The sequence below is a fragment of the Suillus discolor genome (assembly GCF_016758755.1).
Source record: "Suillus discolor strain FC423 chromosome Unknown F5147scaffold_134, whole genome shotgun sequence".
NCBI classification, from domain to species: Eukaryota; Fungi; Basidiomycota; class Agaricomycetes; order Boletales; family Suillaceae; genus Suillus; species Suillus discolor.
This window is the reverse complement of record NW_024541381.1, coordinates 54,626-79,541: the sequence shown is the minus strand read 5'-3', so window position 1 is coordinate 79,541 and position 24,916 is coordinate 54,626. Positions and strand designations below refer to the sequence as shown.

Below are 24,916 nucleotides of genomic sequence, written 5' to 3'. Positions count from 1 at the left end.
CACTCGGAACATTTCGACTCACAGCACTACCTATGGGTTGGACAGATTCTCCCGCAGTCTTCCAAAATGACGTCACATTCATCCTTCAGCATGAAACTGACATCACTTCAAATTTTCAGGATGATGTCAACGTTCTCAGACCTCGTACGCGATATGAACTCTCATACAGCACATTTGAAACCATTTCCCAAAACACTGGCATATGGAGATTTGTTTGGGAACACTGCTTAGATGTCAATAGAGTCTTACATCGTCTCAAGCATGCAGGAGCCAGTGTCAGCAAATAATTTCTTCATTTGCATCCCCAAGGTTCTCGTTGTCAGACAGTGTTGCACTTATGAAGGACGTATCCCAGATGACTCGAAGGTTGTCAAAATCAAAAACTGGCCCCCATGCACGACATGTTCTGAAGTTCACGGGTTCCTTGGCACTGCAGGCACTGTGCGCAACTGGATCAAAAACTATGCCTTCATTGCACGACCGCTTACCAATCTCACTCACAACAGTGTACCCTTTGCTTGGGACGAAAATGCACAGACTGCCATGAACACCCTCAAGCACGCTGTCATCAATTCTCCTGCCATTCGACCAATCAATTATCATAGCCCCAATCCTGTTATTCTCACTGTCGACTCTTCCCATATTGCCTGTGGATGGATCTTACTGCAGATTGACAATGAAAATCGTCATCAACCTTCTCGTTTCGGCTCAATCACTTGGAATGACCAAGAATCGCACTATTCTCAGGCAAAAATTGAACTTTATGGCTTACTCCGCGCACTCAAGGCTACTAAAGTCTGGACCATAGGAATCAAGAATTTCATTGTCGAAGTCGATGCCAAATATATTAAAGGCATGCTCAACAATCCTGATATTCAACCTAACACAGCCGTCAATCGTTGGATTGCGGGAATCTTACTATTCGACTTCTCGCTCAAACACATTCCAGGACCCAAGCACACTGGCCCAGATGGCCTATCACGTCGTCGTCACACATTGGAAGATGAAGATTTTGACAAAGAAGAGTCAGAAGAAGTGGAGGAGGAGATAGATGAAGTACTCAGCTACGGGATATGGATGGTGATGGATTCTTGCAACGAAAGTCTTGGAATGACGACGAAGGCTCAGGTTTTTATTTCTACAGAAGCCGACCTCTGTACAGACCTGGAATTCCTGCGCAACGAAGGTTCCCAATGGTGTGATGATGACCTTCGGGCCATCCAGCATTATCTAGAGACATTTACACTGCCTTTCGGTATGCAGCTCTCAGCTCGCTCTCATTTTCTTAAATGAGCAGCACAATTTTTTGTTCATAACAAACGACTTTGGTGTCGTTATTCTGCAGGTCGTCACCAACTTGTCATTTTCCAAAAAGATCGCACTCAAATTCTCCATGACACCCATGACAATCTCGGTCATAAAGGATTTTATTCTACTCAACGAACTATAGCAGACCACTTTTGGTGGCCATCCCTCAATCACAACCTTGCATGGTACCTTAAGACATGTCATCAATGTCAGCTTCGATCTGTCGAAAAAGTCATTCTCCTACCAACAGTCGCTATTCCCGCGCCCTTATTTTGCAAAGCCTATACCGACTCTATGCATATGCCAACATCTCACGGATTCTCGTATATTGTTCAAGCTCGTTGCTCACTCACAGCATGGCCAGAGTGGCGCGTGTTACAAAAGGAAACCAGTCGCACATTGGGAAGTTTCATTTTTGAGGATTTGTTATGTCGTTGGGGAGGGATTGAGGAAATCATCACTGATAATGGCACACTGTTTGTGGCTGCGCTCGACTGGCTCGCGACAAAATATCACATCCATCATATTCGCATCTCGGCCTACAACTCAAAAGCCAATGGAATTGTCGAACGTTCGCATTGAACAATTTGCGACTCGCTTGTCAAAGCCTGTCAAGGTGACATCACGCAATGGCCAAATCTCGCGCCCCATGTCTTCTGGGTGGACTGCGTCACAACTCGGAAGTCTACTGGACATTCACCATTTTACATGGTGCATGGTGTCGAGCCACTCCTCCCACTCGACATCATAGAGGCCACATTCCTGCTCCCAGATATCACCAAAATCATCTCCACACATGAGCTCCTTGCTGTCCGCGCACGACAACTTGCCAAATGAAACAAAGACCTCGCAGATATTCACAAACATGTTCTTGCAAGTCGCTATGCATCAGTGAAAGACTTCGAGCATTGTTTCCCGAACACTATCAAAGATTGAACCCTCGTCAAATGCAAAATGCAAGCCGCGCTATTTTGGGCCTATGGTCGTCGTTTCATGCAACACGAATGGCGCCTACTATCTCGCTGAAGTCGATGGCTCCATTTCGAAACTAAAGTTTGCCACATTTCGGCTCATCCCCTATCGTTTGCGGTCACAATCCACACTCAAAGTCACGCAGCTTATAGATGGAGACGCAGTCGCAGGGTTGCCAGAATCGTTCAATGCATAAGATTTGCTCAAGAGATCAACCAAGGACGGTTGATATCTGTAGTTGGAGGGAGGTGTAAGGATTACCAAGCGGTTGACGCCGGAAATAGCCAAAGTAATGCTCACCTCTACCATCACCATCAATCTTCAGCATGAACCTCGTCTTCATCCTATCCTTGTTCCCCATCAATGCCTCATATACTCGACCCTTTATTAATCTCGTCTCCGCTATACTGCTCACAGCCAAACTGCTTGGGATCTGTCAAAACGTTACACCACTCTCATTAAAAACTGTCAACATAATACCATTTACTCCCTCTCTTACTCGATTTTCGTGTTATCTCTCTCGTTTCCGCTACTCTACCCTGTCAGGCGCGACACCACTCCCTTCAGCGTCTGTCTTTGCATAATTGTTTCGGCTTAGCTACACCGAGGACCCTTAGCGTTTCACGATATAAAATAGCCCATGTACACTCCTTGATGCAGGCAATTACATCCAGTCTCAAAGTTTCATTCTCACATTCACTAATATCGCTATCACTATCATCTAAATGTCTCAAAATCTTTACATTCCCTATAAGTCTAACTGCCGCTGATAGCTATCTAATTTTTTAGCGCCCAGCAGTCTCCACACCCCATTGCACTCGCAAGTCATATGCCAACTTACAATGGAATGTGAAACTGTGGTGTGAAAAATTAAAGGGAGTAGTGGGTGGGTCTAAAGAAAAACTGTAGGTGCAAGTAGGGACATGTGAGTTTTGCCCAGTGGCAATGGCACCATCCATTGTAAGACCTATGGTCTTTGCGGCCTCATATTAGTGCTGCCGTGGTCCGGTTCGGTCCGGTTCAGAGGGCCCTGGACGAGAACCGAGAACTGGACCATGGTCCGGTTCTACAAAATTGTCGAACCCAGAACCGGACCATCAAGAACGGTTCTTAACAGTCCGGTTCGGTTTTTTTGCGGTCCGAACGTGAACCGAACCGCAAAATTTTCAAGCAGCAAGGAAAAACATTCACAATACATCTACATGACATTGGGTAGCTAGGCTAATGACACACCAGCTGCGTACTCTTCTGCCTCTACTGCCGCTGACACATGACCATTCTTATAGGCTGCCTTCATTAATTGTAGCGCGGAGAATGTGGATGGTGCGAGGGCGTTGCGGCGCAGAGTCGATGTGATCCCCACACTGGAGAAAGCGCGTTCTGATGGGACTGCACTGCCTTGAATGGGCAGGTAATCACGCGCAACACGAGCTAGCGTTGGATATTGCATTGAATGTAACTGATCAAGGATGTAAGCGGGGATGTAGAGGGTATTTCTTCATCTTCGGAGTCAAGAGGAGATAAGATTCGCATGGCAGTTTTCTTGCGTGGTGGATGATCCGTAGCGCTGGATAAAGCACGTTTCCTTGGGTTAGTTGACGAAGACAGACCGCAGGCATTGTCCACATCGCGAATACGAGCTGACGGTTTTGAGGGCCGGCCAGAGCGCCTAGATCCAGCTGCAACTGTTGCTGGGGTGCGTCCAGCCTTGAGCAGAATGGAGAAGGTGTCCTTTGCGGATGTAGTGGAAGAGGATGGTTGGGGCAATGGTACTTCATCGTCAGGATCGTTAAAGAAGGTAATTTCAGAAGCATCCTTAAGGGTGCCGTCAGCGTTCAGAGCGCAGCAGTCTTCAGACATCATGAGGCAAATAACTCACAAGTTTTTTGTTAGCACCTCGTTTTATGTGTGGAGGAGACCCTAACACCACAGAGCAACAATATCCAAGGAGATCTGTTAGAGATGACAACCGGTGGAGGATCATGCTTATCCAGGAAGCATATAGACTAGAACATGTAGATATCTGTGATATAGGTGAATATATGTCAGTCAGTAAGAGTTCTTGAGAGTAGATTGATTAGTACTTACCTTCAAAAAGGCTAACAGTAGCCCGATTAACAAATAATGCAAATCTCGAAGACGATGCTTTGATGTCGACATGGACACCGACGTCGTCGTTATTGAAGTCGAAGTTGAGGGAATTCGAAGTCAAGGAACGGTTCGGGAAGGTTCGGGAAAGTCGAACCAGAACCGGACCATTAGTGAGGCTCATATAGGCCTTTTTGTGTTGTCCCTCTGGTTCTAATGCAGTATGCGCTACCCTTGGTATAGCGTGCAAGTCTTCCATTGTCGGCCAATGGCCGCGGCTCTCGCACGTGCTTCAGCTAGCATCAGCTTCTCTTCGGATCCATCGCACGTCCTCCGTCTGTCCTATCCATATCCTCCGCTGGTTCATTGGTGCGTATATTACTTGATTCACACTAGACTAACAACAATTCCCAAGCTATTCCATTTATATTTTCATTAAATGTGTCATGGACCCTATTTACATACATCTCGCTACCTACTTGGCTCCGAATATCGCTTAGGCGCACATACATATATCGGATACTTAGAATTTTCATGTAACTTCTCTCTCCCATCAGAATTCATCACCCGTTTACATGCAAAACTACAAGTCTTGACTAAAAGTCTAAAATCTTCGGTACTCTCTCGTGCGCACACTTCTATTGGTGGCAATTGTCTTGTGTTCACATGTCTGAAATATCCAACACTCTTGGTGCCTGTCATTGCTCGACCCTGCCCTCGCATTTTCAGTACCTCTTTCGCATCTCACCTTCGGCTTAACCGCGCGCTTTCGCGTTTTGTTACATCGCGGCCGCTCGTGCTCGCATCGCATCGCATCGCATCTTATTGGTGCTTTGCCTATGCATATATCGCACCACATTTTCAGCGGCTCACTCACGCTCGCATTGCTTTGGCTTCAGCTTTTGTGTTCTCTTTAGTCTCAGTCACCCCTTACTAGTTTCTATGTTTCCCCTCACACAATTTTACTTAGAGGAATCATTCTCAGTAGCAATCCCCTCGGGCCAAATCTATACTCGTGTCCAGAGGTCTATTTGAGTTTTACCCCACTTCCCCCTTTCTCCCCATTTCACCCCTTCTCATCTAGCTATCATTCCTCACACACATCATGCAAGATACATAAATATGTGTACTGAAGCTGCCAGTGGATTCTATCCACTCATTTACTATACCGTTCAGGTTAGCATATCACACAGCAACAATACAGGTTCTGGTCAGCCCTCCAGGAGTAAGTATTTACCACTATAAAAAATCTGAACCACTGCAAATACCTGTTACTGTAACAGATCAATGAGGTGCAAAAAATAGAGCTATGGAGAATGCAGGTCAGCAGATGATTGAACCAGTTGGAATTTGAGCAGCACTTACTGGATACTGCACTAGTCTGGATGACTATGAAACCACGCTGGCAGCACCCCGCTGCAGAAAAGCCCACAGAGAAACAAACCACACAAAGGAAACCCCAAAGGTCTACAACTGGCAAGCATGGCTGCCGTGGCATAGCACAAGTTACTGGTGATCATAGTACTCCAGATGCTGAGATCCCCAGACCTGTACCTAAAAAGTGTTGAGGTAAGTGTTTGAACTTAATTCAGGGTCTAAGTAGTAGTATACTTATGTGAAACTGTACTGGTGCATAATTGTGAGTGAGGTGTCCTGCAACTCAACAGAAGCACATAGTACTACTAAGAAGTGCTGAACATGTGAGTACTGACTCATGATATCATGATGACTAATTTAAAGGTATCATCTAGTTACTAAACTGCAAGATTCCGATGTTGATGTTAATGAAGGCTGCATAAGCCCTGTTGCACAAATGAAAGGTCACCCAGCTTCATCTTAATTGTATCTGGTGTTTCAGCAACCTTACAGGTGTGACAGGAAAAGAAAAGGAGCAATAGTCAGGCTCTTCCCAGCAGGTGATTGACAATGAATTTTTAGCAGATGAGCCCATTGAGAAGGTCTCTGATTTTCAACCTAGTCACGATGACTTGGAGGAGCCCAAGTCCTTATCAGCCGAAGTAAGTGTCATTGTCATGCTTACTGTTCATAGTAACTGATTATACCTTTAATTGGCTTCCCTCAGACACTGGTGTTTGTTTCGAGGTCAAAAGCCGAATGTGCTGATTTCATTTTGATCCAACCAACCTGGCCTTCCACAGCTGCCTCAAAGAAGCTGACACAGATGGCTGAACCATTCCCCTTCCAATTATCTCAACCAAGGACTACCAAGGTAAGTTGGCTTAGATATCTACTTTCTTGTTGAAATTATAATACCACCACATCAGACTAGAAAAACTCAGTCTGCACATTGTAGGGACTGATTTCTGGCTAGGCTTGTAGAGACTGTTCTTACCTTGGTGTTATGTTGGCACTTTTGTAGCTTACATAATCAAGTTACCTTTTCACCAGTTACCAGTATGAGTCTGAGTACTCAGCAGTTTTCTATCATATTTCCTCTCCTCTGAGCCTTGAGCCTGGTTCAGAAACCCTTTAGGGTCGAATAGCAGCTAGGTTCTGCAAGACCCAACACATTGTTCTGAATCACCATCAGAATTGTTGTACCCACAATGTGATCATAAACGAGAAAATGAGGTGAGCGAAAGTTCTCTTTTGCATTCAAATGATATGGATCCTCTGCAGACACCTGTCTAGGAAGTTATTGTATCAGACAAGGAACCTGAGGCTGTCATGGTGTCATATGACTACAGTGACTCTGAGGAGGATAACCCAGATGCTCCTGTTGATTGCTCTGGAAGGCCCAAACTCATATGGACAGACACTGGTAAGTTAAAGCTAATAGATCAAGATATTGACATCCATTGTGTGGTCCAAAGAGCGATATTGGAGGCAAAAGTTTACATGACATTTGTCAATGGCTATCCAGAGCTCACAGAGAAGAGCCTGTTTATGCGGGATGCACTCTTAACAGCAGCTTGTGCCTGTGGTGTTTTGCCTATCTGTTACAGTCAACTATAACATCCGCATGAGCCCCTGCTCTGCTAGACTCACTGACACAGTGGGAAGCTGCCAGGACCTAGAATGACAGTGGTCTGGACCACAATGACATCACCATGGCCTAGAAGGCCTGTCCGTGATGATCATGAAGGCTGTCCACCTCATGTAGACCTAGAGTACTGCATGGCACCTCATGCTTGATTAGAGGTTAAGCCTCATGTATCTTATCTGACCTCATGGACCGGTGTAGAGACTCATGCCTCTCATTGTGCAATATGGCAGTTTTCACTGGGGAGTACATGGCACGAACTTGTAGCATCACTCTGTGTGCTACCCGCAGCTATCTCTATATGAGGCGCAGCTTTCCCACGCAACGCGCGCCATGCGCGCGTACCTTTCCCGCGCTTCACGATGTATATGTGCGCGCGCTTTCCCGCGCTGTAGCGCCCTATAGCGCCAGCCATCCAGAAGCATCCATCCACTGTCCACCAAGTTCCCTAGTGCGTATATTTCCATTTCTCACATTTGCATATCGTTCCATCTTTATTTTTATCATGGACCCTTACTTACATATATACTTACATACCTTACTCGGTAGCGCTTCAGCTCCGCATGACAGCGCTTAGGCGCCATACTTAAAGTGCCAGCAGTACATACTTACTCACTTACTCACTTACTCTCCCACCAGAACGACAGAGGACTTACTGGTTACTACCCACTATTTACCTAGCAGAATATAGTAGAAATCTATTTGTTTACACCTCGCATCTCTCTTCTCTTGTCTTACATCATATCATCACTTAAGCAAACTCACTCTTACTCTCTCTCGTATCAGTATACACGCGCACGCTTTCCCGCGCTTCGCGCCATACACGCGCACATTCTTGCGCCTCGCGCGCACCTGCGCTTTCTTGCGCTTCGCATTGGCCAACCAGTAGCGCTTTCAGCGCATACCTCTAGATCCTTGCTGCACTCACTTCCCCTTTAGGGTCGAACGCACTTGTCGTCTCAAGTATAGCAGACTAGGCAACGCGCGACCTTACAACATTTATAGATACAGTCAGGAGCACTGTTCGTGCCTTGCTGTATCATTGAACCTTCACCGGCTCATGTACAATTATCTGACTCACCATGACTCACATAGATCCCTAGATACAAGCTGAGCCCAAACACTTATGTACAGACATATATAAGTAGACAGATCATTGTTGTATTTTTTCACTTTGATCTACTTGGTTTTCTCTTGAAACTCCTGCTCAACTAAGTCTCCAACTCAGCTGTCTTTGACCGCACTTCTAAGAAGGCCACTTGCCGACTTAGTCGATCCCACTAGCCCTGCATCTTGACAAGGTGTGCCTTACCAAGAAAGCCAGAGGGAACCCTTGGCATTCCACTAAGGCTAGATCCTGGTACCTTGAATGACACATTTATGTCTGTACCATTAGAACCATCCAAGTCTGTAACACGATCCAGGATCGCCTAAAGAGTGATGACTCATATGTAACAGCTCTCACCACACTGGTATGCTTAAGGGTTAGACTCTGCAATATTACTAGTTGGTTGAACCTCACATACAGATTGAGACCCAAGTGCCACTTTTCCGCACTGAATTAAAAGATGATGCTTGCACTCAAGTATCAGTGTATTATCATCTTGGTCCTGACTGTGTCAACACTGTGAATGCTTTGCTGGTCAACCACATCTATCATTATGAACAATATTTCAATGTAAGTGACTATGTTCCCAGTTATGCATATTGATTTGCTCAGCGCCATGTGCACTCTCCAGGAAAAGAATGACCCCATTCTGCAGTCAAAAAGGCCATACTTTGCTGATATTTTACCATATCTAATGAAGGGGCACTACTTCAATGGGCTCAAATCAGTTGGGGTGAATTTTTCAGACTGCTTCAAGAAGATTGTGAACAATAATGCCCAGCAGCCTGAGGTTACAATTCCGATGGTTGCTCTAACCAGTACTTCGGTATATTTATCGATCTACTCATGAGCCCGATGTGGATACAACAATTCTGATGGTGATTCAGAACAATGTGTTAGGTCTTGCAGAACCTAGCTGCTATTCAACCCTAAAGGGTTTCTGGACTAGGCTCAAGGCTCAGAGGAGAGGAAATGTCATGAAAACTGCTGAAGACTCAGACTCATAGTGGAACTGGTGAAAAGATAACTTTCTCATGTAAGCTAAGGTGCAAACATAACACTAAGTAAAACAGTCTCTACAAGCCTAGCCAGGAATCAGTCCCTACACCGAGTCCATGTACTAACAATAAGTGCATAGGTGTATGCCACACTCTTCTGAAAGGCTAATAGATCCCCATCTAAGTTCAATTTTACTGGCAATCTATTCAGCGAGGTCTGCTTTTTTCACATAAAATTTCTTGAAGACATGAAGGTGACGGTGCCATGTAAGTTTCACAAGATGATGGCTGACATTTTCAAGGCTATCCAGTGAGTTCATTTTTGTGTTGTGTTAACTCATCTGTCTGAGTCTCACACCTCACAAGGAAACTCTGCACTAATAGCAACACTGCTTGTTACAACTTGGATTGGTCTAACAGTACAAGCATGAATGTGCTGCCGAGTACCGAGGAATCTAGCCTCAGTGAATGCCAAGGGTTCCCTCCAGCTGTCTTGGTAAGGACAATGCCTCGTCAAGATGTAGGGCTAGCAGGATCGACTAAGATAGTGGCGGCTCTCTTAGAAGTGCAGTCAAAGGCAACTAAGTTAGAGACTTAGTTGAACAGGAGTTTCAAGGGAAAACCAAGTAGATCAAAGTGAAGAAATACAACAATGATCTGTCTACTTATATATGTCTGTACATAAGTGTTCGGGCTCAGCTTGTATCTGAGGATCTATGCGAGTCATTGTTACAAGTAACATCGGTCATGTGGCCCCCCTATCATTTTCCCTTCATCCTCACCCTCACCATCTACCGGCTCGTCCTCCTTTACCGACTATCTGTTGACCAGATCCTCAGGATCATTCCCATCCCTTGCATCGCCTGCCACTACACATGTGCATGCACGTTCCTCCTATGACTCAACCACCAATGTGGTCCCGCACCTCTGACTCAGTCTGACTCATGCCACCAATGTGGCTTTCCTTTCTTGTTCTCTTCTGACTGCGCTTCCCGCACATTGTATTCTTACCGTTGGATCGTTCCAATGTTTCTCGGTCTCTTTCCACATTCGACCATCCACCACTAATCTGGCTGTGTTGCCAATGCACCTATACCATTCTCATTTCCCCTTTACCCTTATCTACAGTGTGTTATGACTGGGATAAGTCGAGCTGTCTAAGTCCAAACAGACGATCTGCTATAAGCAAGACAGACGTAGTTCTTCTCTCTAAAGAGAGGTCATAAGGTTTCTGGCTAAGGCGAGTGTAGGCAACTCCCTTAGAATAGTGGTTCTTAGATGGCAAGGTTGGAGACCTTGCTAAAGGACGAGTTCCAGGTAAAACCCAGTAGATTCAAGTGGGGAATACAATCGGTAACTACTGTGCTTAAATAGACCGTATGGAACGCACAGACCAAGCTAAGAAAGGAAGGCATAGGATGCGCTATCAAGATAGAAGTACAGGAGGATAGTAAGGCCCGAAGATAAGGGCTATGCATGGGGACGATATTGGTTGCTAACGCGATAAGTGGATTTAGTGATAACATGGCAAATGTACTGAAACGTGATGACCCTCTTTGTGGTCTTAACCTTCATAGTCCATAGTCCTGTTCTATGATCAAAAGTGGGGGTGTGAGTTGACCGTAACACAGTGCAGTAACCTTGCCCCTAACCCTCTCCACTTAGTATAAGTAGTCGGTCACTCTGTACTAGATTCTCTAACTTGAATCTACTCAATCTTCCCTGGAACATACTTCTCTCTGAAGCCTCTCAGCTTCAGTCTCTAGTATCTTTTCTTAAGTGCTCTTTGCACTTAAGTCTACCTCAATCGACACTCATCGTTCAGACAAGACTGTCCTTACTTTGAGCCTGGTGACTTCGAAGACATCTGTCTTAGTAGTCACATGACACGTGCGTCTGTGATCTCTGCCGACTTGACATCACCAAGTCTCACTCACTATACCGGATCCTTCTGGTTACATCATGAACATTAGCAGACGATGCCCCTCTTAGGGCTCCACATAACAGACCTATTTGAGTGCGTAACACTCATGGGGAGTCAGAGATAATTGTACATGAGTTAGTCCATGAGGTCAGATAAGATACATGAGGCTTTAACCTCTCATCAAGCATGAGGTGCCATTAGGGATCCGCACGGGTGAACCCCCGGGTGTCGGCAGGTCAACCCGCACCCGCATCCCGAGGTAAACCCACACCCGCAGCAAGGGTACGGGTTGTGCAGTGGGTAGCGAAGTAAGGACCCAGGGTACAACCCATCAAGGGTGTACCCGCGGGTCATAGATACTATATGGTAAATTTACGACACAGTGTACAATAGCTACTCAATGATAATATCATCCCACCCATCCTCGAGCTCCTCTTCATCACCTTCGATGTCAGGCAAAGAACTGACATTGAGAATGTCATTGGTCTTGACCAGGTTGAGTTTGCTCCAAAAACTGAGGCACAGCAGTGTGCGTGTCGATTGTGCAGATAAGCGTGAGCGAACATGTGAGAGCAAGAGCCGTCCTCAGCTGAATAGTCGTTCAACGTCAACTGATGTGGCTGTCGACGTTATTAGCTGTAGTATATGCAAGTTCAATTTAAAAAAAAACTCACCAGGAATGGTAAGGTAGTCCAATGCCATCCATGATAGATGAGGGTAGGTGGTACGACGTTCGTGCCACCATGAAAGTCCATCAGGAACATTTTCAATGTCAGAGGTAAGATAGTGCTCGAGCTCATCACGGAGATCAGTCGATTTTGGCGGAGCAAGGGCAGGCATGTCATCAAATATGTTTTTCATCTAGAATAGAATCAGTAGTCAGTAGTCGCAGTTAAACAAAAGACGTACCTTATGTGATTCCTCCTCTAAAGTCTCCATGTCCAAGTCATTGTCTTGAAGGTTGGCATCCAAGGCTGAATAGAGAGTAAATCGGTCACGGACAAGCTTTTCAGCTGTCGTGACCCAGTCGTCCTCCCATCGAGCGTTCCTGAAGTATACGAGCTTGTGACGTGGGTGTAATACTATATATGTATGAATGTGAGCCATCAGAACAGAGACAAAAAAGAACAAACCCATGGCAATGCGATAGACTTCGGATTGATCTGTAAGTTGATAGTACCGGTTAAGTGTTACCTTTGCCAGCTGAACAGCTGAGCGGATTGAAGAGTGATATTGTCTGTTGTGGGAGTACGTAGTGAGCTTTTCATCAATGAGATCCATGGCCGGAATCACGGTGTATATCGTGTTTGGATGGTCTAACCCGCGCACGGGTATGGGTAAGGGTACGGGTGCCATGAAAGGTAACCCCCACCCGTACCCCAGGTGTACCCTTACCCGCGACCCGTGCGGGTTACCCATACCCGTGCAGTTGCCTAGGTGCCATGTGGTGCTCTGGGTCTACATGAGGCGGACAGCCTTCATGATCATCAGGGACAGGCCTCCTAGGCCATGGTGATGTCATAGCGGTCCAGACCACTGTCATTCTAGGTTCTGGTGGTGTCCCGCCACATCGGTGAGTCTAGCAGAGCGGTGGCTCTCGCGGATGTTATAGTTGACTGTAACACTGCTTGAGTAGGATCACACGAGTTTGCAATGGTTTTCCTCAATATCAATGACATGGACAATGAGAGTAGATTTCTTATTTTACATAATCGCATTCACATATGTGACATATATTGTTCTTGATGCTCCTTTGTTGTCTTGCTCTCTATGAAGCTATGCTGATATACCCTCTTTTAATGAAAACTTAATTTGTTCTTGTATAATGTTCAAATGAAAACAAGCAAAACTGAACAAACCATCAAAATAATATCCTTATAACTCACTGTAAGTTTGTGAATTTGTTTAAAATCATCATTAAATTAGTGTCCACGAGTAGGATCTGGTGGGACAGTAAAAAAGATTCTCTAATCTGCGAAGTTGTCTACTTTTGTGAAATTACAATGTGTTGGAGAAAATTTTATTAAACTTGACATACTTAGTCTAGGTTTGTATCGGAAGGTTTTCCTGATGTTCGGGTATGAGACAAACTGGCAAATAAACTGCCACTCAATAACTCTGACAGTTTATTTCCCATCGCTTATCGTTCAAACAGCAAATAAACTGAAGAAATGAACTGTTATTGAGTAGGGTTATTAGCCCCACTCAATTCCATTTTATTTTTCTCATTTTATTTTTTAGCGAGTGAGTGTAGATTGCGGTGGGGAACAAAAAATAAAATGATATATTGGACTGCAGGTATGTTGTTCGGCGCTCGTCATTGCGGAGTTTCAACAATGTGAGTGTGGGGATGCTACTTGTCTCCAGTACCTACAATCATCAATGCATCATACGTCATGGCACGTCTACGCCGTCTCGGACGCAAGCCCCTAAAGCACCATCAGTCTACAGCTAAACAACCTGAGTTCCTGGCCATTGCACAACTGGCTGCAGCAGAAGACGACGACGACGAACTTCTTGGCCTTGCACTGGCAGCACATGTTCATGAAGCATGGGCACTTGCTCGAACACATCCGGCACTCCTGGATATGTGTTTTCGGTGGGGAATGTCCACTGGAATCTGTCATCCATGACTGTCGGCGTGGCTGCGTTGGACTTCAAGCCTTCAGGCTGCGTCGTTCAATGTGCCGCCTCGGCATATTCTAATCTCAGCGCGCACCGCTGTACTTCAGAAATAAAATAAAATGGTCGACCTCAATTAGAACTCATTTTATTTCTCACCATCTGTCACTCGTATATCACTTGCAAAAAATAAAATGGGAAAAATAAAATGGAATTGAGTGGGGTTATTATCTACAAGTGTATTTGCAAAACTTCAAAAATGTGAATTAATATCCTATCTCAATCATTAGCAAAGGTGGCACACCGCTTCCGTGACTTCCGCGATCGATTAGGCAGCTGGCCGTTGCTGGGACCTGGGTGGTCTCTATTGTTGGAACTGTCTTGGTGAAGTCCAGCTGACATGTACAAGACCATGAGAAAGTTGCGTCTGTGCTCTCTTAGCAGTAAGATCACTGCTATGCTAAGGTCTGCCAGGCACTGTCATTGATGATGGCGAGCCCGAACTTTGGTCACCTTGTGATACGTAATGTTCGACTTCCATGCACAGACCATTCAGAGGCTTCTGCATGGGACATAGCCTGCCTTGGTGGCCGAGTACAGAGTATAACCTCTTCAGGATCATGCATACCTCACGAAGAAGCTGCAGTCATCGAAGCCAATGGCGGGGTGCTAGTCCCTTCGTATGTTTGACTTTATCAGCACGAATCAATTGCCAGGTTTGAAAACTTTCTATATCTAGGTTGTGCCACTCGCACATCCATCTCGACAAGTGTTTTGTACTTGGTCAGTGTGACCCGTTGATTACTGGGTACGTTGCATCATATTTGTCTTCAGCAACATGATTGAAATATTGACCTTGTCCAAGGTCTTTACCTGAAGCTCTTAAAGTAACAAATAAAGCTAAAGCAGAATTTCCAAAGGATGTCAATAATCTTTACGCTAGGGCGACTTATCTCATCCGAGAGAGCGTGGAGTCTGGTGTTACTGCGATGCGAGCCTTCGTTGAGGTGGATACAACAGTTGGATTCACATGTCTAGATATGGGACTTCAGTTAGCGAAAGAATGGGTTGAGCTTTGTCATATCCAAATAGTTGGTCTGTCGCCTTGAGTTCCATTACTACATTTTTGGCGGCACTGATATCTGTTTTCAGCTTTTGCCCAAGAGGCGCTCTACGAATCTGCGGACTCAACAGAACCCGGTCCAAATTACAATCTGCTTTGTGATGCAGCTTCTCGCCTAGACGTTTCTGTCGTTGGCTCTGCGCCTTGGGTTGAACCTGACCGCGCACATGCTCTCAAGAACATCGAACTCATATTGTCTCTCGCTGAAAAACACGACCTACATGCAGATTTTCACCTGGATTACAATCTCGATCCGGACACCGTTCCGATGGTTTGGGATGTGTTGCAGCAGATGCGTCAGCGATCCTGGTGCAAAAGTAGTGGAAAGCGTGTTGCTATTGGACATGCAACCAGGTTGGGACTCTTTTCGGGCGAAGAGTGGGCCGAATTAAAACGCGCCACAGACATCTTGCCGTTGGAGATTGTCGCGCTACCGCAAAGTGATATTTACATGATGGGTCGTGCGGATCCTAGCGGGAGAGTTCCTGTCCCGCTCGCAGGGCGCACAATCAATGCGCCTCAGGTTTACCGCGATCACGGAGTCCGTGTTGCGCTTTCTGTGAATAACATCGAGAATGCCTTCACGCCCCAGGGGTCACTTGATCCCCTCACACTTGCTAGTCTTGGCGTCGCACTTTTTCAAGTGGGCACAGAACCAGACTGGAGAGTACTTTTGGTAAGTAAACTGGGTGGAGTTGGCTCTGGCCATAATTTGACGATTGTCACAGCGATCGGTGTCCACAACATCTAAAGAAGCCATCGGTATCATGCACGGGGGCAGTGTTAGTGGGAAACCCGCGGATGAAGGCGATGGTATTGTCCCCCGTGTTGGTGATCCTGCTGATTTCGTTGTAGTACACGGGGCGCGTCGATGGCAATCTGCAGTGCTGAGCCCAGGATTCGACCGCACAACATTTTACAAGGGCAATGTCGTAGCAAGACGAAGGGCTCAGAGGTGGAATGCAAATACGGGTGGAGAGATCACCCACTAGTTAGAATGGTTATATACACTTGCTTTAGGCCACACAGACTTCATTTGGAATCATGATACTCGGAAGGATGATCAATCTGATTCATGTCATGGTGACACCATCTCGTGAGTCGTCAGTAACCAAGCAACTGGATATAGATCATCAATAAGTACTCAGAAGCAAGTTGTATTCCTACAACTATATGAACTATATGAAGATAAGACACATATAGAAGTCCCCATTTACAAAAATCCGCTCTCTTGCAGCAATCGAGCCATCTTCTCGTCTTCTCTCTCGCGAGGTTCGCGTTCCAGACTGAGGTTCCAAAAATAATCGCCTACATCAACCTGCTCGCTGAACTTGGCAAGTGATTCCTCAAGGTAAGTTTGCACGCTCGTAATAAGATTGAAATTATGCGGGAATGTTTGCCAGCGCTGAATGTCTTGGATCACCTCCGAAGCTTTCTGTCGTTTTCGGAAGTTCACCAAGTTACCTGGAAGAGTGTCCTTGCTTCCATCTTGGATGAACGTTAGTGTAGTGAGGAAGACGCCTTTACACGTAAATGAATACATCGGCAACAAATAATCAAAGTAGAAAGCTCACCAATGAAAGGCACACAAGGGGGCGAAACTCTTGCAAGCGTCGAACGATAATTATTGAAGTTCTTGCCTGAATCGATGGTCATCTCGCATGTGTTGAGTTGAGTCATATGTCGCGCATTCACTTGCTCCCATGAGCGCTTGAGGCGCCTTATAGGAGGCGAATTCAGTCCAGATACTATAGCAACCATGCTTGAGTAATTGTGCATCGAGCGACATCGCTGAGGGAAGTAAGCATTGTGCGAATGAATTCCGTAGGAGACCACTTACATCAGCAACACTTATGAACTGCTTCAAGATAGCCGAACGCTTCCTGGAGTCCTCGTGGGTGAGAACTGAGTCAGCTACCCAGTTAGCAATCTGGTAAAGTTATGAGCATATGATGGCTATCGCGAGGGCCGGATCATACCCGATTGCTTGTCTGAATTACCCGAGCAATGTTATCATTGTGGTCTGTCTTTTGCTCCCGCGAACGCTGTAGACATTCCACCGGTCGTATCTTCTGGTATAAGTAACTCTCCATAATTGTCAACTGCCGTGCCAATTCCAAGGGGTCTATGTCCAAAAGTTTCAACTTCTTATTGGGCTTGGGTAAGATCGAGGTAGGTGGACTGCCTAGAGTAGGAGTCAGGCCTTTCTTGACGTCTCCTCCACGCTGTGGTATCTGAGTCAGACAACTTGAACCATATCAACGACGCTGAACTCACTGCGCGTTCAACAAGTGAAAGTAGTTGCTTTGCACCTCCAAACTTGCTAACATCCTCATTCTGCAAAAATTCTTTCATTCGATTCAGGATGTACATATCCTCTTTCTCAAGGAAATCTTCATCCGAAACCATGGCCTTGAGGGTATTTAGGACACTGAAAATCACATTAGGTATAGTGCAGAAGAATCAACAATGACGCACCGCATCTGAATGACATGTTGCTTGAGCTTTCTCCACTCTTCCAACTCAGTGGGACTCAGACCTTCCGGGGTTTGGATGCGGAAGCGGCGGACGAGGTGGTCGAAAAATTCATCAAGAGTAGTGAATGACTTGTACGTCATCAAGAATGTTTTGATGAACGTAGGGTCTATAATGTCCCCATACTGAATATGATACCGTAGGCAGATAGATTACGAAGCACCCGTACCTGAAGGATCATGTGACGTGAGACGTTCGACCAAAGCTGGAACTGTTCCTGCTCGAATGCTTCCATCTACATCGATAGTCATGTCATTCTTCGTGTAGTCAGGTCGCAGATACCAAGGCTTTGTGCTGATGATGTGCTCAGGAGCGTCATCGCCAAAGATTTTCTTGATTTTCGTTGCTGTTCTCGTGGTCGCAGCTGTACATATCATAAGCCTAGAAAGGGAGGGAATATACAAGTGTCGCTTACAATCGTCGTCAAGCATTGAAGCCGAGTCGCTCATAGACAGTACATCCTGCGGTTTATCAAATGTTGAAGGGACCAGAGTGTGTACAGACATAGTGGGGTCGTAGCTCGAAGCCGCCGACTTAAGTGACCGATCGGTAAGCGTAATGGTGGCATCAGATAATTGGGATTGGCTTCGGAATGGCGCTCGGTCGCCGAGATTGACCGCCGACTTTTTCATTCCAGATGCACCGAAAGCAACTTCGATGTCAACAATGTCCTCGCTCTCTGGATCTGCTGGGTCGAGGACCGACATGGGTCGGGCGTCAAAGTTGCAGTCGATGACGCTTAAACGTGACATGCGCCACTCTATTGCACCTGTGTATTCCCCTTGTGCCATGTCTGCTTGATCGCGGCCAAGAGAAAGTAGGGTATCAAGGGTTTGCATGAGAAATTGGAGATTTGACTTGAGGGAGACGGAGATGGCGTCTAGGTACTCGCGCTGGAAGTCACGATCTTGTCGCGAGACTCTGTAAGTGAGACGACGAACTCGCTGTATCGTGAGAAGCAGTGTAGCTGCGTCATCGTATAGAGTTTGTACTACCGCTTCGAGCGTGCGTGCGAGCAAGCGAGCTTTGTCCACGGTCTGAGCGTACAGAGCAGCACGTTCAGCATCCGCCACATTGGAATAGAAACCATCGATATCGACGTGACGAGCGATGTGGATATTGGCAACGAATAGGAGGAGTGATGAAAGGCTAGAGAGAAGCTCACGACCTGTAATCCATACTCGTTGCTCTGAGAATATATCAACAGATAGATCACAGCACAAATACTGACACACTCACGAGGTTCATCGCCAATAGTCTTGAGTGCGGTATGGAATGTTCCGAATCTCGCCTGCATTGATACTATGTGCGTCTTGAATTCAGAGAAAACATCGCCATCTAAAATTCGCTGAGGGGCTTCGTCATTATCATCCAGCGGTACCCAGCCAAAACCCCTCCAAGACCCTGCATACCCCGCACCGACTAGCCCTACCCCGAGGTAGACTGCGGAGAAGCAACCCAGAACTCGTTTTGCTCCTACGCCACCAAGTCGTTCGTTTTGACACCGCTGAACTTCAACAACGAATGTCACGATGGCACGATCAAGTTCTGCCGCGTCACTTTCAACACGGGATGCCGTATCATGTGCCGCAGGACCCGAGTCATACTCCATGGCTCGAGCAGAAAGAACGAGCTTGGATAACGTGGCAGTTACTTTCCGTTGAGCTGGTTTCAAAAGTGTCTGCGATGCAGTCGTCTCGCGACGTCCACGGACACCGCGTGGTATAAGGTTGTTGGGTATGTGGCCAGGAGGTGCGGATATGTAAAGTAGATTGCGGACGGTGATGACAACAGCCCTGATGAGGCTATCAAGGACCTGTCCGTGTTCTGCTCTTCGAGATATGCCGATTAAAGACTTGTTTTTCTGGACAACTGCGGAGATGGCGTTGTGTGCGACATTAGATAGATCGGAAATAAGGTCCGGGAGTGGTGGTGCTAATGATTGCTGGAGTGATTGGGCAATTTTCTCAGCCGCGGTAAGCTCAACGGAAGACTTTCTAAGAGCTAATTGGTCCGCAAAGAGATCCTGACCACTTTGAGAGCGCCCACTAGTTGATGGTGAATCACCGTGGTCTGGAGAGTAGAGGCAGGAATCTTCAGAATCACTGACATGCTCCGGCTTGCTGTGACTCCGGTCTTGCCCATGTCGTGTTTGGGATGTCGTTGAATCAGATCGAAATCGCGTTGGTACCGAATCCTCATCCAGACTATTGAATAAATCTGATGAGGTAGTGGAGGAGCTGGTGAGGGCACGAGTCCTGCCATTCTGCACAGTAGCTTCCGTTTCTGGGATTGTCCAGCTCACTTGACCAGTGAGCTTATTCCAGTAATAGTAAGACATGCCATCATCGGCAAGTCGTCTTACCCAAGGCTCAGGCGTCCCAGAGCGCTTTAGAACACCAAAACCCGGGATGGAAGATTCCGTCGAGGCGCTGAGTCCTAGCCCTGCGCTTGTGCCTGACCGCGAACTTGGTGGAGAGGAAGCTAGTCCAGCAAGTTCATCAACAGATACATCGTCGCCTTCGATGGGCAAATCTCGCGAAATTTGGCCTGTCTGCGTGTTAACATAGTAAATCTGGAGAAGAGGATATTGGTGTGTAATGAATCATAGCAAGCAAAATGCTCTGCTTACCTGACCATCCTGTGTGACTTGGGGCATCCAAAAATCGCTTGACAAAGTCGCACTGTGTTCCGCAGTACTGCGGGATTCATGAAGACCGTTGGATGGAATAGACGGGTCACGTTTATTTCGCGACCATTCACTGTCTGATAAGTGGGGGTCCTGTGTCCGGGAATGAAAGTCATTCAAATGAGTACCGCGAGCTACTTCATGGGTCTGCTGGAAAGGGCCTTGTTGAGTTGTAGCGCCATGGTTGGAAAGAGCGATCTCTGCCTCCTCATCAGATAACACTACTACATAATTCGACGGAAACCATCCCCGTTCATCGCCAAGGAGTCCGTCCCACCAGCCTGACTCGAGCTGGGTGAGAACCTCGATAATTTCATTCTTGTGGAAGGAGAGAGAGGAAGCGTCTTGTGTCTGGTAGTCATATAGAGCTCGACAGAAGAATGTGGAGATATACTGCTCCTCCGGAAGCTGTGAGATCTGCTGTTCCTGTTCGACAGTAATCGTAGTGGATTGTGAGGGATAACAGTTGACACCATTGTACATGGCGAGGCCGATTGCAGCCATATAACAGCTGACGTAGAATAGATAACCTCAAGTAGAACGAATTCTGATGGATTGGCGGAAGCGGAGAGAAGTCAACTCAGCTAGCTAAGATGAGCCGTATGCCCTCACAACGGACTATTACATAATAACACAGTTCATATCGCGTTACTTATCGCAGACCACGCAACTGACAGTAAAGTCCACCGATCTCACCGTTTCAGCGTTCTTTGCTTCTCCGCGAACTGCACAATTTTTCGGTCCACAAACATACCTTTTCGCTCTCGCACGCTGTCCATGTAACCTTTTGCGATATTGTCTCGGTCTGCTTTTTCACCCAAGTCCTCCAGCTCTTCCTCAGTCGTTGGTATCCAGAAGGGATCTTGATCAAGTAATTCGTATCTTGCGCTCCTTTTCAATGACCTGCGAACACCCAATAGGCAGTATCACTCACCCGCTAAAAATTAGCTGTGGGCTTGCAGCACCAGATGTTCGTTTGCGTATCTCTGTATCATGGTATGAGACTACCCCATCGCAGCCTGCGAATTCAAGCTCACCGTCTGCGAAACCAAAACTCTCCACAACTGGAAGAAGAGCAGAGACTGTGAAGAACGTAGTCCCCTCCTTCATCTCTTCAGCCACAATTCGACCACGTCGTTTTGCAACCACTCCATAGACTTTCCCAAGGACATCCGCTGGAATGAACTCTAATTAATATAAGCTCCGGAACCGACCAGTGGATCACATACTTGAGGCTTGAATATCACACGAATATATAGCCAGCATAAGCCTAGGAGACCAATCGAGCAGTCCATTCCTGCAGGCATCTCTTACCGCTGATATCACGGAGCCTGTCACTTGTGATAACCTATTTTGGACTGTTCAAAATGTTTAAACATATATCCTGAGGTCCACTTATAAAAAAACATACCGATCTCCTTTTGGACGCCGTCGGCATCAACGTCAATCAATTCAACAAAATAGGCCATCCCTTCGACAGGCTCAGCACACAATGGTCCTTGAAACATAGCTAGCTGGAAGCCTGTCTCAACATAGCCCGTGAAATCAACATTATTACTGGATGTGTTCGTGGGCTGAGCTAGAACATTCCGTGAGAGGCGATGCCTCAGCCTGAATACAGCATCAGTGACATCGCAAGGAACCATAAGGCGACGCACGATAACGGTGTCATATCTTTACGATAATCAATAAGAATACAGCCACCAGCGTGATGGGGACCAAACGACCAGATTTTGTCGCAGATATCCACCCATTCCCCACCAGCTTCGTTGCACTTCTCTTCCAGTGCATTCCAAAACTGGTCTGCTCTAACACTTGGAGCATGGAGCACATCGCCTTGGACATCAACCAATTCGCTCTCAGAAACAATGTCGATACTGTTATTGGAGGTATCTCTGCCTGTTTGACCGTCCCTCTGCAATGCTCTGAGAGTCGTTAAATTATGCAGCAAGAATTGCAAGATGATACCGGGGACAGGCGCCGAGCGAATCGAAAAAGTGACCAAGTTCTGTGTGCTTGCACCCTTGATGGTTCCACGGACGGCATTTGGAATTTTCGAGGGTGCCATATCTATCCTCAAAAGGTGAGTGACGAGATGATGCATTGCAGATTATGCATACCTTGGGCTTTCACAGCTGTTTCGCGGAAAGGAACAATCGGTTTGGACGCTTGAATCTCCACACGAGCAAATCTCTCCCGCAAGTCTTTCAGACATCTCTGTGGATAGGGTGAACGAAAGTAGATGACAATGAGCAATCAAATCATACCTCTAAGTGTAACTCTCCTGCAGTCAGAATCACATGTTCTCCAGTCTGTTGCTGGAATGTTTCAACGCAGGGATCAGCTTGAGCGAGGAGCTTCATCCCGGCCACAAGTTTTGGCATATCAGAAGGGACGACAGGTTCAAGCGCAACCCGCACTATAGGGGATACCTATGATAAAAATGTTGGTCAGCAGTGAGATTCAAACATTCCTGTGACACTTGCCGTGCGAGTAACACCACCGATGTTAATGAGACTATCATGCACCTGGACGGGATCTGCGCTCTCCGGAACGCCTGTGCTTTGTGGCGCACAAAGTGTGGCATTCCTGTACACTTTGCCTCCCAATCCCCTAATTGCAAAGGTGTTTCCTGCCCTGACACTGTCCACAGGGATAAGCTCCCGGCCCATCATCACGTACAATCCTTCAACTTTGGCCGGAATAAGATGCGCAACATTATGGGTGTGATTTGGAGGAAGGGAGGTATTGTACTTGGGCAGCACGCAGTATATGGTGGAGCCAGTGCGTATTGTCCCTGAATACAGTCGTGCAAAGCCGAGGATAATTTCAGACTCTTCAGAAACGTCTAACACCTCTCCTAGAGCCGTACTACGAGGTGATTCTGGGGCTGCACAGGGAGGGTCCGGAGTCCCTGAGACTAAAACGCTGTTATCTCGTGCTTCTTTGGCATCTCGCGCCCGCTGGCGTAACTCGTCCGCTGTCGCAACCCGTTTCTTGTTTTCCGGAAGTTCTTTGGCTGAAACAGCGAACATCTTGCTTACATATGCAACTACAACTGCGTTTGGCGCGAAGTTGGACGTGAAAAGATCCTGCTCTAACTTGTTTTTGGGTTGTATGTTCTTGTCGAATACGTTAGGATAAAGCATTTTTGGGATGCGAATCGCCTGGGCAACAGGAGGGGAAGGAACGACATCAATAGTCGCCTGAATGATGCACGTAGACAGTGAAAGCCACTGTGTAAAAATCGTGGACAGCAACTGCCGACTGTCTTTTGACCTCAAATCCCGAGGTAAAATCTTCAGATTAAGAGCTGTTACAATCTTGGTCACTTTCTCTGTGTTCCTAGGAATTTATTAGCATATCATGTGGCATCATATGAAAAGATGATGATTACGGGTTCATCACAACGGCATCATAGACCGCCCAGATGTTCTCCAACACAAATTGGACAAACAATGGCTTTAATGTGCGTCCGCGAAGATGCTTCTGACTGATAACTTTCTTGGTTTTTGGATCGAGATAGAAGTCGCCCCACAAAACGCGCCTTAGATTGGCTTCCTTGAAACCGAGCTTTGCAGAATAAAGCTGGGCGAAGTTCCCAACTCTGAAACCCCAACAATCAATGGCAGAAGCAAATACTACATTACCCCGCTCCGGTGCGAAGTAGATATCTTCGTCGTCTTTCTCCTTGAAGTCATCTGTGTCATTGATGGATGCTTCGGCTTCATCTGCAAGTTGTTCCTTCTTTTCAGCAAGACGTCGATCGCGCTCTTCCCTCCACCGGAGATCGTCCTTCATCAATTCACTTGCAAAAAAACTTCCCATAACAGCATTCACTTGTTCGATCAGCCGCGAAAGGTGCTGGTAAGCTTCGGTGGGCACCAGCTTCAGCTCCGTGATGAGTCTATCCATTTTGTTGATGACGAGGATTGGGCGGAGGTTATCCTGCCATGCCTGTCTAAGCACAGCAATAGTCTAGGCAACTGGGGTTAGATTTATTATGTGTCATAGACAGACTTACCTACCTGCGTGCACACACCTTCGACGACATCAACAAGGACCAGTGCACCATCACACAACCGAGATGCTGTGGAAACTTCGCTCGAGAAATCGACGTGTCCTGGTGTATCAATCATATTCACGACATATGTCTTTGGGGACCTTTCTAGGCATGTTTATTACTATTCCTTGGCATATGCATCATGGTGAGATGTCTACCTTCGTCAGGTCGTCCCATGACTCGAAACTTGAGCGATACTGCACTGCTTTCCATCGTGATCCCGCGCTCTTGCTCATCCTCTCTACTATCAAGAAACCTCAGCTTTCCCGCCATCCGATGAGAAATAATGTTGTTTGCCGCGAGAAGGGCATCCATCAGTGTAGTCTTTCCGTGATCGACATGCCCGAGAGTCGTGATTATTCGAACGTTAGCTGGGTCTGGGGCCTCCATCGATGTACCTGTTGATTCTATATGTACAGCTACGTGAGCAAGAAAGTGGGTGCGAAGCGCGTGTGGTCTGAGGCTCTAGAATTGATATGATC

At 46.6% G+C, this 24,916-nt stretch overlaps 5 protein-coding genes across 5 annotated transcripts; 1 reads left to right on the top strand and 4 right to left on the bottom strand.

Moving 5' to 3' along the window:
• Positions 1 to 3,711: 3,711 nt before the first annotated feature.
• Positions 3,712 to 4,627, bottom strand: F5147DRAFT_781382 (uncharacterized protein; the record flags this gene model as incomplete). Its single annotated transcript, XM_041442631.1, has 2 exons — positions 3,712 to 4,130; positions 4,369 to 4,627. The coding sequence occupies 2 exons, from the start codon at positions 4,625 to 4,627 to the stop codon at positions 3,712 to 3,714; spliced, it is 678 nt and encodes a 225-aa protein (XP_041285166.1).
• Positions 4,628 to 12,389: 7,762 nt separating this feature from the next.
• Positions 12,390 to 12,698, bottom strand: F5147DRAFT_523764 (uncharacterized protein; the record flags this gene model as incomplete). The annotated part of the gene is made up of 2 exons (XM_041429954.1): positions 12,390 to 12,484; positions 12,536 to 12,698. Coding segments are annotated over 2 exons (258 nt in total), but the record flags the coding sequence as incomplete, so codon positions are not given.
• Positions 12,699 to 14,329: 1,631 nt separating this feature from the next.
• Positions 14,330 to 16,239, top strand: F5147DRAFT_728037 (uncharacterized protein). The gene is made up of 5 exons (XM_041439298.1): positions 14,330 to 14,704; positions 14,764 to 14,832; positions 14,890 to 15,119; positions 15,177 to 15,823; positions 15,876 to 16,239. Exons 1-5 carry the CDS (start codon positions 14,511 to 14,513, stop codon positions 16,137 to 16,139), a joined length of 1,404 nt encoding a protein of 467 aa, XP_041285164.1. The 5' UTR covers positions 14,330 to 14,510; the 3' UTR covers positions 16,140 to 16,239.
• F5147DRAFT_67837 (ras guanine nucleotide exchange factor domain-containing protein) lies at positions 16,236 to 21,347 on the bottom strand. The gene is made up of 11 exons (XM_041436202.1): positions 21,306 to 21,347; positions 20,315 to 21,253; positions 18,922 to 20,257; positions 18,098 to 18,871; positions 17,852 to 18,046; positions 17,626 to 17,791; positions 17,425 to 17,578; positions 17,127 to 17,372; positions 16,988 to 17,077; positions 16,722 to 16,938; positions 16,236 to 16,668 (listed from the first exon to the last, which is right to left on the bottom strand). Exons 2-11 carry the CDS (start codon positions 20,873 to 20,875, stop codon positions 16,361 to 16,363), a joined length of 4,047 nt encoding a protein of 1,348 aa, XP_041285163.1. The 5' UTR covers positions 20,876 to 21,253; positions 21,306 to 21,347; the 3' UTR covers positions 16,236 to 16,360.
• On the bottom strand, positions 20,923 to 24,908 carry F5147DRAFT_728033 (P-loop containing nucleoside triphosphate hydrolase protein). The gene is made up of 12 exons (XM_041439297.1): positions 24,593 to 24,908; positions 24,400 to 24,539; positions 23,769 to 24,349; positions 22,858 to 23,716; positions 22,639 to 22,803; positions 22,492 to 22,588; positions 22,030 to 22,441; positions 21,783 to 21,982; positions 21,601 to 21,729; positions 21,409 to 21,546; positions 21,306 to 21,357; positions 20,923 to 21,253 (listed from the first exon to the last, which is right to left on the bottom strand). The coding sequence occupies exons 1-12, from the start codon at positions 24,822 to 24,824 to the stop codon at positions 21,064 to 21,066; spliced, it is 3,195 nt and encodes a 1,064-aa protein (XP_041285162.1). The 5' UTR covers positions 24,825 to 24,908; the 3' UTR covers positions 20,923 to 21,063.
• Positions 24,909 to 24,916: the final 8 nt, after the last annotated feature.